Genomic DNA, 14,321 nt, shown 5'->3' with positions numbered 1-14,321 from the left:
AATTCTTAAAAAAAACCTCGTAATGTAGTCTCTTGGATTGCTCCAAAAATTCTTTAAAAAATCAACGTAATAAGGCCTTTTGGATTGATCAAAAAATTCTTTAAAAAATCCACGTCTTGTGGTCTCTTTGGTTGCTGCTAAAAAATCTTTAAAAAATCCACGTCTTGTGGTTGCTGCTAAAAAATCTTTAAAAAATCCACGTCTTGTGGTTGCTGCTAAAAAATCTTTAAAAAAATCCACGTCTTGTGGTTGCTGCTAAAAAATCTTTAAAAAATCCACGTCTGGTGGTTGCTGCTAAAAAATCCACGTCTGGTGGTTGCTGATCTTTAAAAAATCCACGTCTGGTGGTTGCTGATCTTTAAAAAATCCACGTCTGGTGGTTGCTGATCTTTAAAAAATCCACGTCTTGTGTGTGGCCTCTTTGGTTGCTGCTAAAAATCTTTAAAAAATCCACGTTTTGTAATTGTGTCGTTTCAGAATCCTTCTACAGATCTATAATCAAACAAGCGTTTTCCATTAGTATTACACTCGTCAACCTAATCGTGAAAATGTAATTCCTTTCTTCATATACCAATAAAAAAATTGGGAAAAAGTCATCAATTAAAATACCGGATGTATTCTTCATTCATTCTTTTTGTGACCTTTTTTCTTCCTACTATCCACACGCAAGCTAAAAAAAAAGAGGTCATCACACAACATTTTATTCCCAATCAATAAAAAAAAACTATTTTATGGATGCTTACGAAAAACCCACGGCAACATTTGCAACATTAAATAACGAGGAGGATACAAACGGCAATTGGAGCTGGCAGCAAAGTGGAGGGAGGGCTAGTTCGAATGAAGTCTATTAAAAAGTTGTAAAAAAGCAATGGCAAGAAAATTATCATACATTTCCAACAATTAAGAAGAATGGAGTAAAAAGAAGAGCAGGCAAAAAATGCAATGCATGCCATGAATTCAGACCATTTCCATTTTAGAGTAGTACTACTACACCCCACCCAACAACAATGCAACAAAAAAGACAACAACAACCAATCACCCCAGCAAAGAGGCAGCCAGCCAGTCATTGGCGCTTTTCAATGGTCTGGCAAAAAAGAAGAACAAAACTATGCAATGCAGTATCTCGAGAGTTACTCAGGAAGTTGAGGACAAGCCAAAGCCCCAATTCAAAGTGACGACGACAACGATGATGATGATGATGATGATGATGGAAGAAGCCACAACATAGAGGGTTCGTCGTTTTGCATACACAACAGCACAACCGACCGACCACAACAACGAAAGAAAAATTAAATCGTCAGTAATAATGCAATAATGTGTACTTAGAGTAGCAGCAGCAAAAAGTCTGTGAAAATACAAAGAAATCAAAACGACAGCAACAACAACAAAGTGCAAAAAATACAAACAAAACGAGATCGGCATACAACGCCAACACGTCATTATTGACATATTGCCACAGAAGAAGGCAAATACCAAAAAGCTGTGATGCAAAAACGAAAACAATCAACAACAACAACAACAGAAAAAGAGCAGCATGAATGCATGCCTCACATTGTGGCATACACATGTTATTTACTACCCACCCAACAACACAGACAACAAGTGAGTGAAGTTAAATGCTTTTTCCAACCGTTCGCCGTTCTACCATCCGCCGGCCCTAACATTCCTTTGGATCCCAATCTGTAGAGCCTACAAATAACGCCAACTGAGCAGGCAGGCAATGGTGTGGGTGGGTGGTGTGTGCAGATGATATTTTAAATGAATGAAAATGTTGTTGCTGCTGCAACCACAACAACGCATGTATGGACCAAATTAAAATAAGGAGGGGTTCAATTTTTTTAAATGAGAAGAACAATTTTTTTTTGGCTGAGATTTTTAGGAGCAACACAATACGTGGATTTTTTAAAGATTTTTAGCAGCAATCAAAGCGGCCACAAGACGTGGATTTTTTAAAGATTTTTAGTAGAAACCAAAGCGGATACAAGACGTAGATTTTTAGCAGCAACCAAAGAGGTCGCAAGAGGTGGATTTTTTAAAGATTTTTAGCAGCAACCTAAGAGGCCATAAGACGTGGATTTTTTAAAGATTTTTAGCTGCAAACAAAGAGTCAGAAGACGTGGATTTTTAAAGATTTTTAGCAGCAACCAAAGAGGCCACAATACGTGGATTTTTTTAAAGATTTTTAGCAGCAACCAAAGAGGCCACAATACGTGGATTTTTTAAAGATTTTTAGCAGCAACCAAAGAGGCCACAATACGTGGATTTTTTACAGATTTTTAGCAGCAACCAAAGAGGAAACAAGACTGGGATTTTTTAAAGAATATCGGGAGCAATCCAATAGACCACAAGACGTGGATTTGTTAAAGATTTTTAGCAGCAGCCAATGAGTCCACAAGACGTGGAGTTTTTAAAGATTTTTAGCAGCAGCCAATGAGTCCACAAGACGTGGAGTTTTTAAAGATTTTTAGCAGCAGCCAATGAGTCCACAAGACGTGGATTTTTTAAAGTTTTTTAGCAGCAACAAAAGTGGTCAAAAGACGTAGATTTTTTAAAGATTTCATTCGCAAACGTAATGATGTCAATGCCATCTTGAGAGCGGTGAAATACAGGAAAAGTAGAGGTTAAACAGTTCCGGAGATATAACCCCACCTTGGGGAGTTTCCTGTTTCACTCTAATGGAGCTTCGACTTCTTGTTCCTGAATTCTACATACGACTAGCGTCCACACATATAATTGAATATCCAAAGTTTCAAGCTTGACAGGAGGTTAGTCTGTTCGATGTCCTCCAAGAGCGTGAAATGCTTGACAGTATCAAAAGCTTTCGATGCTGTCAAGCGCCACCATCACTGCTCTATCGCACGGTTTGCCCTGGTTGATCCTCGAGGAGATGGCGTGCAGTGCTGCTGCTGTTGTGCTGTGCTGCTTACAGAAGCCATGCTGATGATCGGCAACTACACAGCATTTCTGACGTTGAAATGGGGTAAAGCCTCAAGAGTCTTTTACTACAGGCGACAAAAGCAAACATGTTCCGTACTCATTCACCTTTGCTGGCATCATTACCTGGCTTCAGTAGCGGGGTCACCCGGTCCATTTTCCAGACTTCGGTAACGAAGTGGGTGGCTAGCGACAGGTTGAGAACTTTAGTGATATATTCAACTCCCGGCACATTCAGCTGTTTCAACATTACCATGGAGAACCCAACAAGATAATTTTGCGTTCCTGATGACATTCGCAACAGCATCCATTGTAAATTGTGGTGGTTCATCCTCGGTAGGAAGAGATCTAATGCGACGTAGTACTCTTCCCTTCGCCCTGTCACTCCCAGTATGCTCGACAAATGGTCCATTAAACTAACTTGAGCACCTCTTCGGATCGGTCAGCATAACGTCGTCAAATGTGACTGAAGTCCTTGCTTACTTCTTTCAGGGTTCGAGAATGACTTCACCATTGCCCACAATTCACTAATTCCGTCTCCAATGTTCCAAATCTTCAGGTGATTTAGCCACTTGATCCGTTTATGCTCACAGACCAACCTGTCAAATTCCAGTGTCAACTACTTGACTCTGCGGTCACTGGGGTTGGCACGATGTAGCTCATCACGCTTATTTGTTAATCCCGTCACCTCTGCTGGGAAATTTGGTATCGCTTCGGGTATTCGACCAGCGGCTGGATGATGACTCGGAACGCCCGAACATTAGAATGATTGGACAGATCTCTGAAGCGGTGTTTAGTGAACTCGGCCTATCAGCTTCCATGGTGAAAGTGCGGTGTGCAGAGGTGGTAAAATAAAGCGGTCTGCTGATGGAGATAATTATGGGGAGATGGTCTGACACGAGAGAAACGACGTTTTGCCAGGTGACGCAATTTGCCAGACCAGGTGACACGACGGTTATATTTGGCGAATTGTGACAATCTCCGCTAATTCTGGTAGGGGCATCCTCATTGACCGTGCAAAACGTAGAGCTATAAATCTCCTCAGCCAGCGCTATACCCTTACTCCTCTGATCGTTTTTGAGGACCGAACGGCACAACTCATGATGATCATTGAAGTCCTTCAAGACCGGACGGTTATAACCTTCCAAAAGCAGTGCTGAAAAGTTGCTGAACATATACATCTCGCCGATAAATAGCTGTACTCCAGGATGTAGTGTTCATCAGTCATTTTATTTTAGGGTTTTTTAGAACTTACGCACCATTATCTTGGTAAGTATGGACTTTCCCGCGGAAAAAAATCATCATTGTAATCAGAATCACAAGGATAAACATTTCAAAACCATCCTCGAACAGCCATTTAAGCTGCACTAAATAAAAAACAAAAACTTATGTGGGGATATAATAGAAAAAGTGGACAGATAGATATCCACACTTGATCGAAGTTTGAAAAAAATAGCTAATTTACTAGATGTCTTTTTTAAGCTCTGTTTCTTCAGAAGTTCCCTTACAAATGTAAGTTTAAATGATCCACTAGGTTCTTGAAAAGTTCGCTTATAAATGTACGTTCATAAATTACATTTAATTCGTTCAAGAAATTCTTTCTTTTCAATACAATTTTATTTATCTCTTATTATGGCTAATCATAATCTCACTTACCTCTTTCATTCTTTCAGAACAAAATCCTCTTTTATGTCCTCTTTCGGTTGCAATGGATGTCATAACGATAAAACGGCTGTTAAATATTGCTCAAGAACAGCTTGTGATAGCGTTGAGCCATTCTCTATGGCTAGGGCATAGGCAGTATCACCATTTTCATTTGTCGCCGTCATATCAGGATCTCGAGACAATAACTCATTACATGTGTGAGGATGATTTCCGGCTGCGGCATACATTAAAGCTGTATTACCCACAATATCCATGTGTGAAGAGTCGGCACCTTTGTCCAAAAGTAAGCGAACAATTTCATGATGTCCACCCGACGCGGCCAAAATTAAAGGTGTAACCATTTCAGGAGCTTCGTCATTGATATTGGCACCAGCCTCAACCAGCGATTGGACTGTGGCCAATTGACCATAGTAGCAAGCCTTAAAGGGATACAAAATCAAATTTAATAAACTTCTTATATTGGAAATTAGGGAAAATAAGTTTCCTACTCACCCAGTGCAGCGGGGTAAAACCAAAGTTGTCCTTAAAATCAATATTTATAGATTTTTGTTGTTCGATTTGTTCATCCGTTAGTTCGCCTTGTCCTGCACGTTCATGAAATGATAGCTTAACCTCAACTGGGCAAAATGTTGCCTCGGTATTGCCTCTTTGTAGATTGGTGAGTACCGTTGTTTGTGGCCGATATGGCAGGAAAGCAGATTTATGTTTCCCCGCCGACGAAACTGAGTGATCGTGTAAAAAACTGGATGAATGCAATGAATTTGGTGTGGATAGGGGTGTTGAAGTTGTGGTATTGGGTGAAGGTGTATCCGTCTGACGTTGTGATTCTTGGCTAGCTGGTGTAGATTGAGACATTGTTGTTGTTCTGAAATTATAAAAAAATTGATATTTATTTGTGATTTGAAAATATACTGAGATAATGGTTTTATCCTGAGAAGTTTTATATTGAGCCACATATTAACACATGAAATTGTCGTTCAAGTGCAGTTTAAGGACCGTTCAAAGGTCGTTTCAAATGTGGTGTGGAACTGCCGACGTACAGTTGTTTAAAGTACACATCCCGCACATAAATAGCGGTACTCCAAGTTACAGGCCCAACATTAGCCCGTTTTTAGAACATCATAACCGTCTGGTAGACTTTAATACTCATCACTCATTCTGTAACTCATTTTTTAAGTTAGTCTTGTGACAGACTATGCAAATTTTCATGAAAATGTTTTAGCTTATGGGTAAGAAGGGAGAAAGGGAGCTCCTTCACCGCCGCTCTCTCCTAAAAGCTAAAATATTTTCATGTGTTATTTTTAGTGTCTGGCACAAGAGTTACCGATAAAAATCGTTAAAATTAATACGCAAAATTATGAATGAAAAGTTCGAAAAAAACGTTGACAACACTCTTGCTATCGGTAGGTCCCAATTTACATTGGGCGAGTTTACTTGCCGCAATTGTCATTTTGTATGAGAGAGAGGTGAGGCATATGGTAACCCTTTGCCTCTCAGCACCCTCTCTCACCTACAAACTGACAATTGCCGCAAATAAACTCGCCTAATGTAAATTGGGACTAGAACTTTAGTACTATTTTTTATACCCTCCACCATATGGAGGGTATAATTAAATTTGTCATTCCGTTTGTAACACATCGAAATATTCGTCGGAGACCCTATAAAGTATATATATTATTGATCAGCATAAAATTCTATGTCGATTTGACCATGTCCGTCCGTCCGTCCGTCCGTCAGTCCGTCCGTCTGTCTGTCTGTTGAAATCAAGATACAGCTCGCAATTTTAAAGATAGAGAGTCAAAATTTGGTACAGAAGTTGTTATTACTTGCAGGATGGTTGGTATTGAAAATGGGATATATGGGTCCACGTTTTGATATAGCCCCCATAGAACGGTACCTCCCGATTTTCGGTATTTTTAAGGTTTTAGCTTCATTATCACACCGAAATGGCTGAAATTTGGTACGTAGTCTTCTTTAGGGGTATACAACATTCCCCTAGAATTTTGTCCGTATCGGTCCACACCTTCATATAGCCCCCATAGAACGGTACCTCCCGATTTTCGGTATTTTGAAGGTTTTAGCTTCATTATCCTACCAAAATGGCTGAAATTTGGTACGTAGTCTTCTTTAGGGGTACAAAACTTTCTCCCAGAATTTTGTCGGTGTCGGTCCATACCTTCATATAGCCCCCATAGAACGGTACCTCCCGTTTTTCGGTATTTTGAAGGTTTTCGCTTCATTATCACACCGAAATGGCTGAAATTTGGTACGTAGTCTTCTTTAGGGGTATAAAACTTTCCCCTAGAAGTTTGTCGGTATCGGTCCACACCTTCATATAGGCCCCATAGAACGGACCTCCCGATTTTCGGTATTTTGAAGGTTTTAGCTTCATTATCACACCGAAATGGCTGAAATTTGGTACGTAGTCTTCTTTAGGGGTATAAAACTTTCCCCTAGAATTTTGTCGGTATCGGTCCACACCTTCATATAGGCCCCATAGAACGGTACCTCCCGATTTTCGGTATTTTGAAGGTTTTAGCTTCATTATCCTATCAAAATGGCTGAAATTTGGCATGTAGTCTTCTTTAGGGGTACAAAACTTTCTCCCAGAATTTTGTCGGTATAGGTTCACGCCTTTATATAGCCCCCATGGAAAGGTACCTCCCGATTTTTCGTGTTTTGAAGGTTGTGTCTTCAATATTCCACCAAAATGGCTGAAATTTGGTATTTAGTCTTCAATGTGATATAAAACTGTTCGCCAGAAATATGTCTGTACAGGTCCACGCTTTCATATTGCCCCATTTCTGACTAAAATTCGTCGGTATAGGTCTACGTTTCGATATAGCCCCCAAAGAACGGTACCTCCTCCGGATTTTTGTAACACTGAAGATTGTGACGTTAATATCCAACCGAAATGGCTGAAATTCGTTATTTCGTCTTCCAAGAGTTATAAAATATTCCAGAAGAGTATTATCAGTAAAGGTCCACGTCTTCTTATATCCCCATAGAAGCTTACTTCTTGATTTTCGGTATTTTTTTAGTTTTAGCCACATTCTCTCACCGAAATATAGGAAATTTGGTATTTTGTCTTCTTTGAGCCTAAAAACTTTCCGTGAGAAATTTGTCGGTATAGATCGACGTTTTGAAATAGCCCCCATAGAATGGTGCCTCACATTGTTTTACCGAAATTGCTGAAATTTAGTATTAAGTCTTCTTCACACACGAAAGGAAACTAATTATTCCATTTTACTTCAATACAACTTGTGGTGGAGGGTATAAAAAGTTCGGCCCGGCCGAACTTAACGCCGTTCTTACTTGTTTATTCGTAAGCATGGCAGAACTAGTTCTAAAAATTTATCAATTGCAACGATTTTTTCCTCTCAGACAAAATGTCAATATGGCAATATGTGATTGCCACAAGTGGCAATATAGGCGGCATTATCTTTAATCTTTTACTGTGATTGCCACAAGTGGCAATATAGGCGGCATTATCTTTAATCTTTTACCCTACTGCGTCTTCCGGTTCATATGTGCCGGAAACTTCTCCTCGCCCAACTCATCCATATTCTTAAACAAATCCTCTAATAAAGGCACATCATAGCATTTTACATCCTTGATTTCCCACATTACTGGGATTACCTCTTACTACATAAAGACGACTGTTTAGGGCCATCAACTGTTTATTAAGATCCGCCAAACTTCTTTGCAAAAACCGCCAACGATTAGCACCAACTCGTAACCATTGTAGTAAAGATGGGTCAAGAATAAATATGTTTTTGAGGATCTCTATGGGATTTTTCAAATATTTTCACCAATTCTACAATTAACAACTGTTGGCAATGATGTTGATTTGCTTGTTGAAACCCTGCCAACATTTGGAAGTTAACCCTGCGTTTACAAATGACAGGACAGTTGACTTCATGTATTGGTTGTCAAAATCCCACAACTTGCCTTTATGACGTAGGCGTCCAGACAACTGCAAAAACAGTTGTAAAATTATGAATGAAAATCATCGAATTCCTTTTGTTTTCCGTTCACATATTTTGTTTTTGTTCATGTTCTTTTGTTTTCAACACATTTCAATTATTATCTCACACATTTTTACAAAAAATGTCAAAATTTTGTTAACCCGGCTGTCTGTGAAAGAATGATGGACAGCTGGGAGACAAACGATAAATGTATGTATGTGTTAGTAAATCAGAGTTGTATTTGAAGACAAACTGTCTAGTGTAAACGCCTAGTAAATGTACGTTCTCTCAGCAAATGCGTATCCGTTAAGAGACTTATGCTTGGTTTACATTTACGAAATCCACTCGATTTCAACTGTCAAATCCATAGATTAAACGTCAAGGAAATCCAGATGAGATTTCATTTGACGTTTGAGCTATGGAATTGACAGTTGAAATCGAGTGGATTTCGTAAATGTAAACTTAGCATTACATTCTGTTAAAAAGCGAGAGTTGCCTTTTTACAAAAACAATTTCATTGAACCATTCATACTAACTTCCATGGTATAACTAAAGAGGTAGATTTAAATGAAAAAAATCTATAGAACCCTTGTTTTTCTTGAAATCCTAAAACTTCAAAATAAAAGCAACAAGTGGGTTTGTTTACAATGTATTTTTTGAGCATTTTATAAAAAACGATAAAAATGAATGAAGTGTTAAGTTTTCTCCACATAATCGAGTTGTGAATATGATAAAATGATTGTTTCAATGCAAATCTGACGATTTTTTCCCATTCAAATGGCCTAAAAACAATTTTAAAAATCATTGAATTCGACTGTTTTTAAAATTGTTTGGCATATTATTCAAACACCACACACACATACACATTTTGTGTATTTTGTTTTGAAGTTTTAGGAATACTGGAATGAAAAAATTTAAATTGACATAAAGCTTTGGCTAACCTTTCTTATTAAACCATGCTAACTTCTTTGTATCCTTGTGTAGAATCCATTGCGTGACTTCCTTTATATCAAAAAAGCGATTGTTTACATTTATTTTGCACAACGTTGAACATACAAAGGCCGTTAGTCTATCTTAAACGTCTGTTAGACTATGAACTTATACTATGATTTAAACTGTCAATCCCATACAATATACGTCAAATAAAATCCAGTGGATTTAGAACTACGATTTATTTGACGTATATACTATGGAATTGACATTTGAAATCGAGTGGATTTATAAGTCTAAACGTACTATTAGTATTATATGGCACTGTAATGCAATGGATAGCAACTTTCCTATGCCCGCGGGAATACGAAACACACGTACACTATAAACCCTGCCAACATTTGCTATCTGTTTATTGTCCAATGAGTCACTTCAATTAGATTGCACAAACGAATGCGATAGTCGCATTCTTATCCAAAAAGATCATGCTCTCGGGAAGGACTGTTCCACTCATTAGATACTTTTTTTGAGTGTCTAATTGGACACTTCAGAAAGTTATTAAAACGATAATATCGGTGGAGCAGTGGTAAGCATGCTCGGTTTGCAATCTGAATGCCCGGGTTCGATTCCCAGGCCAGTCGACATTTTTTTAATGACAAATCTTTTTTTAACTATAAAACATTAATATATCTAAAAACTTGATTAAAATAATAATAAATAAAAAAGAACAAAATTTTATTTTGATTTTCTTTTTAACTTAATTTAATTCCTTTTTATTTTATGTTTTGTTTTATTGTTGTGTCGTTAATCCTTTGTTTGGGTTATTTTTAACTTTTTGGTTTTTTATTATTTAATTTAATTCATTATATTTTTATAATTGTTTCAGGAATTGTCGCTTATATTAATTTTGTCATTTGAAAAATGTGATGTCGCCTGACCTGGTAATCGAACCCCGGACATTCAGATTGCAAAGCGAGCATGCTTACCATTGCACCACCTGCGTATATAACCATCTGTGTACAAAAGTCTTATTTGTTCAACTTACAACAATTCTAAAAATAAATGTAAGCTGTCTAATTTGTATCCAAATAAAGGATGGAAAATAGATATGTCTATCTAATTTCCATCCTTCATTGGGATATAAATGAGATAGCTTACATTTATTTTTAGATACATATGTTATTGTTGTTATTTGTCTATCGTATTCTTTTCTAAATGGTGACTGGATACGATACAAATGGGATAACAATGCAATTGTTATTGTATATTAGACAAATGTCGCATTTTTACAGAAAATTAGACACCAAAAAGATCCTCATTTATAAAATTAGATAAAACTCACTTCCAATTGCTGGCAGGGTTATGTTGTTTACGATTCCACTCACACTAGCGCAAGTTATAATCTGCAAATGTGTGTTTTTGGCAATGCCTGCTTTAAGGCCTCGTCACATAAGAGGATTTCTGGCTTAATTCATTAAAGCTCTGTTCCTTTACGTGCCTGAGATTACCATTTCTTACCATTTTTAACCTGCAAAGTGCTCCTTTACTTTAAAAAGCATACAATTTATATGAGACCAGTTCACCACTTTTACCATTTTTTGCCACTGTTACCATTTTTAAAAGTAATGGGTACTTTACACGATATGTTTTTTACATATGAGTTGTCACTTTGCATATACATGTTGTATGGGAGAAGTGACAACTCATATGCAAAATACATATCGTGTAAAGTACCCATAAAGGAACAGACCATAAGTTCCATGTTCTTCCAGCTTTCAGTCAAAAGTCAAAGCATACGATTTCAGCACACACATATTTTGACTTTTGACTGAAAGCCGGAAGAACATGCAACTTAATGAATTAAGCTAGAAATCCTCTTATGTGACGAGGCCTTTAAGCCAACGTTTGAGTAAAGTTGTGTTTTGGGCGTTGAGAAAAAAACAACAACAGGGTGACGCCGACACCAAAGTCCAGCGTTGATCTGTTTGCCGGCATATAGGTATTTCAAAAGAACTTGAATTTTTTGCCATCATGCCCAACAGTGTAAAAACGGCAAAAACGACACAAAACTTTACGCAAACGTTAGATGTGTTTTCAGCTGTAGTCATTTTTATCTCTTGGGGGAAGAACAAGACGGGTTTACACGCGCACACCCGATTTTTTTGAAATTTTTACCACAGGTAGGTCTCGTTGCCCTAATCACAAAAATATATATATCGTCTAGATGTAGTCCATACTTCCCGAGATATAGGCCATTAAAGTTCCAAATTTTCTTTTAAATTGTAATTTTCTTTTGCAATAGCCGGCCTTCGGCCGGGGATTTAAGACTTTCTCCTATGGACAGGGGCAAATCTAGGGAACGGGAACAAAAATTGATTTTAAATTATAAATGTTTCTTTAATTAGCCGGCCTTCGGCCGGGGATTTAAGACTTTCTGCTATGGACAGGTACAAGTCTCGGGAACGGGCACAAAATTTTCTTTTACATTAAATTTTTTTCTAAATAGACTTTCAACTATGGACATGTGCAAATCTAGGCAATGGAAACAAAGCTTTGGAACAAATCTAGTTTAGTAAAAACTCTCCGATTTTTTTGAAATTTTTTCCAGAGGTAGGTATTTTTACGCTGATTACGGGAATATAAAATTTTCTTGGGGGACGGACCCGGTTACCCGGTTATTCGACCCGAAAGTCCGGGTACCCGGTACCCGATAGATTCTGTAGATTATAGATTATACAAAATGGGTATCGTTGGAAAGCCTATATAATACCTTCACTGGGTCCAGAGTTTTTCTAAATTCATCACTTTTTTTAAGTAAATTTTTTTCTAAGTAGCCGGCCTTCGGCCGGGGATTTAAGACTTTCTCCTATGGACAGGTTCAAATCTAGGGAATGGGAACAACATTTTCTTTTAAATTATAAATTTTCTCTAAGTAGCCGGCCTTCGGCCGGGGATTTAAGACTTTCTCCTATGGACAGGTTCAAATCTAGGGAATGGGAACAACATTTTCTTTTAAAGTATAAATTTTCTCTAAGTAGCCGGCCTTCGGCCGGGGATTTAAGACTTTCTCCTATGGACAGGTTCAAATCTAGGGAATGGGAACAACATTTTCTTCTAAATTTTAAATTTTTCTCTCATTCTAAGGTCAATATCTCTGGACCCAGTGAAGGTATTATAACAAATGGCACCATTTTGGAAAGGTTGAAGTATGAGCTATAAAATTACGTGAATTAATTGAGCACCCATAATGGGCCCTTTTTCGACTTTTTGAGGGTTTTATGGAAAAACCCGGGTCCAAAAAGAGGTATTTTGGTTATAACTTCCCCTGGAACCCCTGAACCCCTGGAGATAACCCCACCACTGTTGGATAGGTATTTTCATAAGCTTTCCAACGATACCCATTTTGTAAGAATCGGTTCAGTAGAACCGGGTCTATCGGGTACCGGGTACCCGGACTTTCGGGTCGAATAACCGGGTAACCGGGTCCGTCCCCCAAGAAAATTTTACATTCCCGTAATCAGCGTAAAAATATCTACCTATGGAAAAAATTTCGAAAAAATCGGAGAGTTTTTACTAAACTAGATTTAAGCCAAAGCTTTATTTTATATTATTAATTTTTCTCTAATTAGCCGGCCTTCGGCTACATATTTTTGGAACTTTAAAGGCCTATATCTCGGGAAGTATGGACTACATCTAGACGATATATATATATTTTTGTGATAAGGGCAACAAGACCTACCTGTGGTAAAAATTTCAAAAAAATCGGGCGTGCGCGTGTAAACCCGTCTTAAGACCTCTTGGGATATAAATGCTACTGTCGCAGCACCAGACACCACAATCGCTTTTAGGTGACATTTCCGTCAAGCACGCGACAGAAAATGTTTGCAGGGTATTTTCTTGTATATATTACAATACAAAAACAATACCGGCAAAATGCGCACATTGACTCGCTATTTTTTTTTTCGTGTGGATGGTACAAAAGCAAAGCTACATCTCGCCGACCCTCCTCGTTATTCACAATTAAACAATCTGTTTTATTCGAACATGGCTCGAGAAATAGAAGAGGAATACCGGTCCAATCAATTTCCTTAAAAATCCTAAACACTAAATGGAAAACAATGCAAAAATCAAGTCCATCTTTTTTTTCTTACGTTAAACGGAGAAAAGAAATTGGGAATTGCGTCTTATGAGTGTTTTTGTTGTTGTTTGGTTAGATTCTTTTACTACGCCTTTTTTACGTTTCTTTGGTGTGTAAACAAAAAAGATGTGTTGGGCGGCATTGGAATTTTTTCCGTCACATTCCATAACAAACGGAAAATCTTTTCTGCAATTATTTTATTCATTGACTTACCTCTTGTTGGAAGCAGAGAGATCTGTTCATTTAATAAAAGTTGGAAAATTTATTTTGATTATTTACGCTTAAAATCCAATATTTATTTGCGTTCTCTTAATTGTAGAGTTGTGTAGTACCGGAACGAACTAGTTCATTGGAACTATTCCGAGAAAGAAACGACCGGAACCAAGGTACATTTATACAAGGTAGAAGTGACAATCAGCTGTATTCTTACTTTTTTTGTAAATTTAGTTTTCAAAATGTAATAGGGTCTAGTCATGAAATTTGAAACTTCGAAATTTGCTGCCATAAAGTACTGTTTTTCTTCCTAAACGTGTAATAAAAATGACCTACGACAGTTCTGAATGCTTTATATTTACATTGGCATTCAAATTTGTTCTATTTTGGAGGATTTTCAAAATGTATGTATGTATTTTTGTTTTTCCTGAGAAAATTTTTGGAACGACCCTAATGTTTGGTTTACATTCGAC

At 37.6% G+C, this 14,321-nt stretch overlaps 1 protein-coding gene across 3 annotated transcripts in view; it reads right to left on the bottom strand.

Moving 5' to 3' along the window:
- LOC141393855 (protein spitz-like) overlaps positions 1 to 14,006 on the bottom strand; it is a 139,956-nt gene extending 125,950 nt beyond the window's left edge. The window contains exons 1-3 of one of the 3 annotated variants that reach the window (XM_073967415.1): positions 13,849 to 14,006; positions 5,092 to 5,464; positions 4,591 to 5,018 (exon numbers count right to left, since the gene is read on the bottom strand). In XM_073967415.1, coding sequence (XP_073823516.1) covers positions 4,650 to 5,018; positions 5,092 to 5,454 — 732 coding nt within the window. In that variant the 5' untranslated portion in view covers positions 5,455 to 5,464; positions 13,849 to 14,006 and the 3' untranslated portion in view covers positions 4,591 to 4,649. Of the gene's footprint in view, positions 1 to 4,590; positions 5,019 to 5,091; positions 5,465 to 9,508; positions 9,608 to 13,848 lie in introns of those variants that run through there. The other 2 variants (XM_073967417.1, XM_073967416.1) reach the window with 2 other exon arrangements.
- Between the last annotated feature and the right edge of the window lie 315 nt (positions 14,007 to 14,321).

Source organism: Musca autumnalis, unplaced genomic scaffold (assembly GCF_047663935.1).
Source record: "Musca autumnalis isolate F117 unplaced genomic scaffold, ASM4766393v1 scaffold_2, whole genome shotgun sequence".
Lineage (NCBI taxonomy): Eukaryota > Metazoa > Arthropoda > Insecta > Diptera > Muscidae > Musca > Musca autumnalis.
This window is presented reverse-complemented; position numbering and strand designations above follow the sequence as displayed.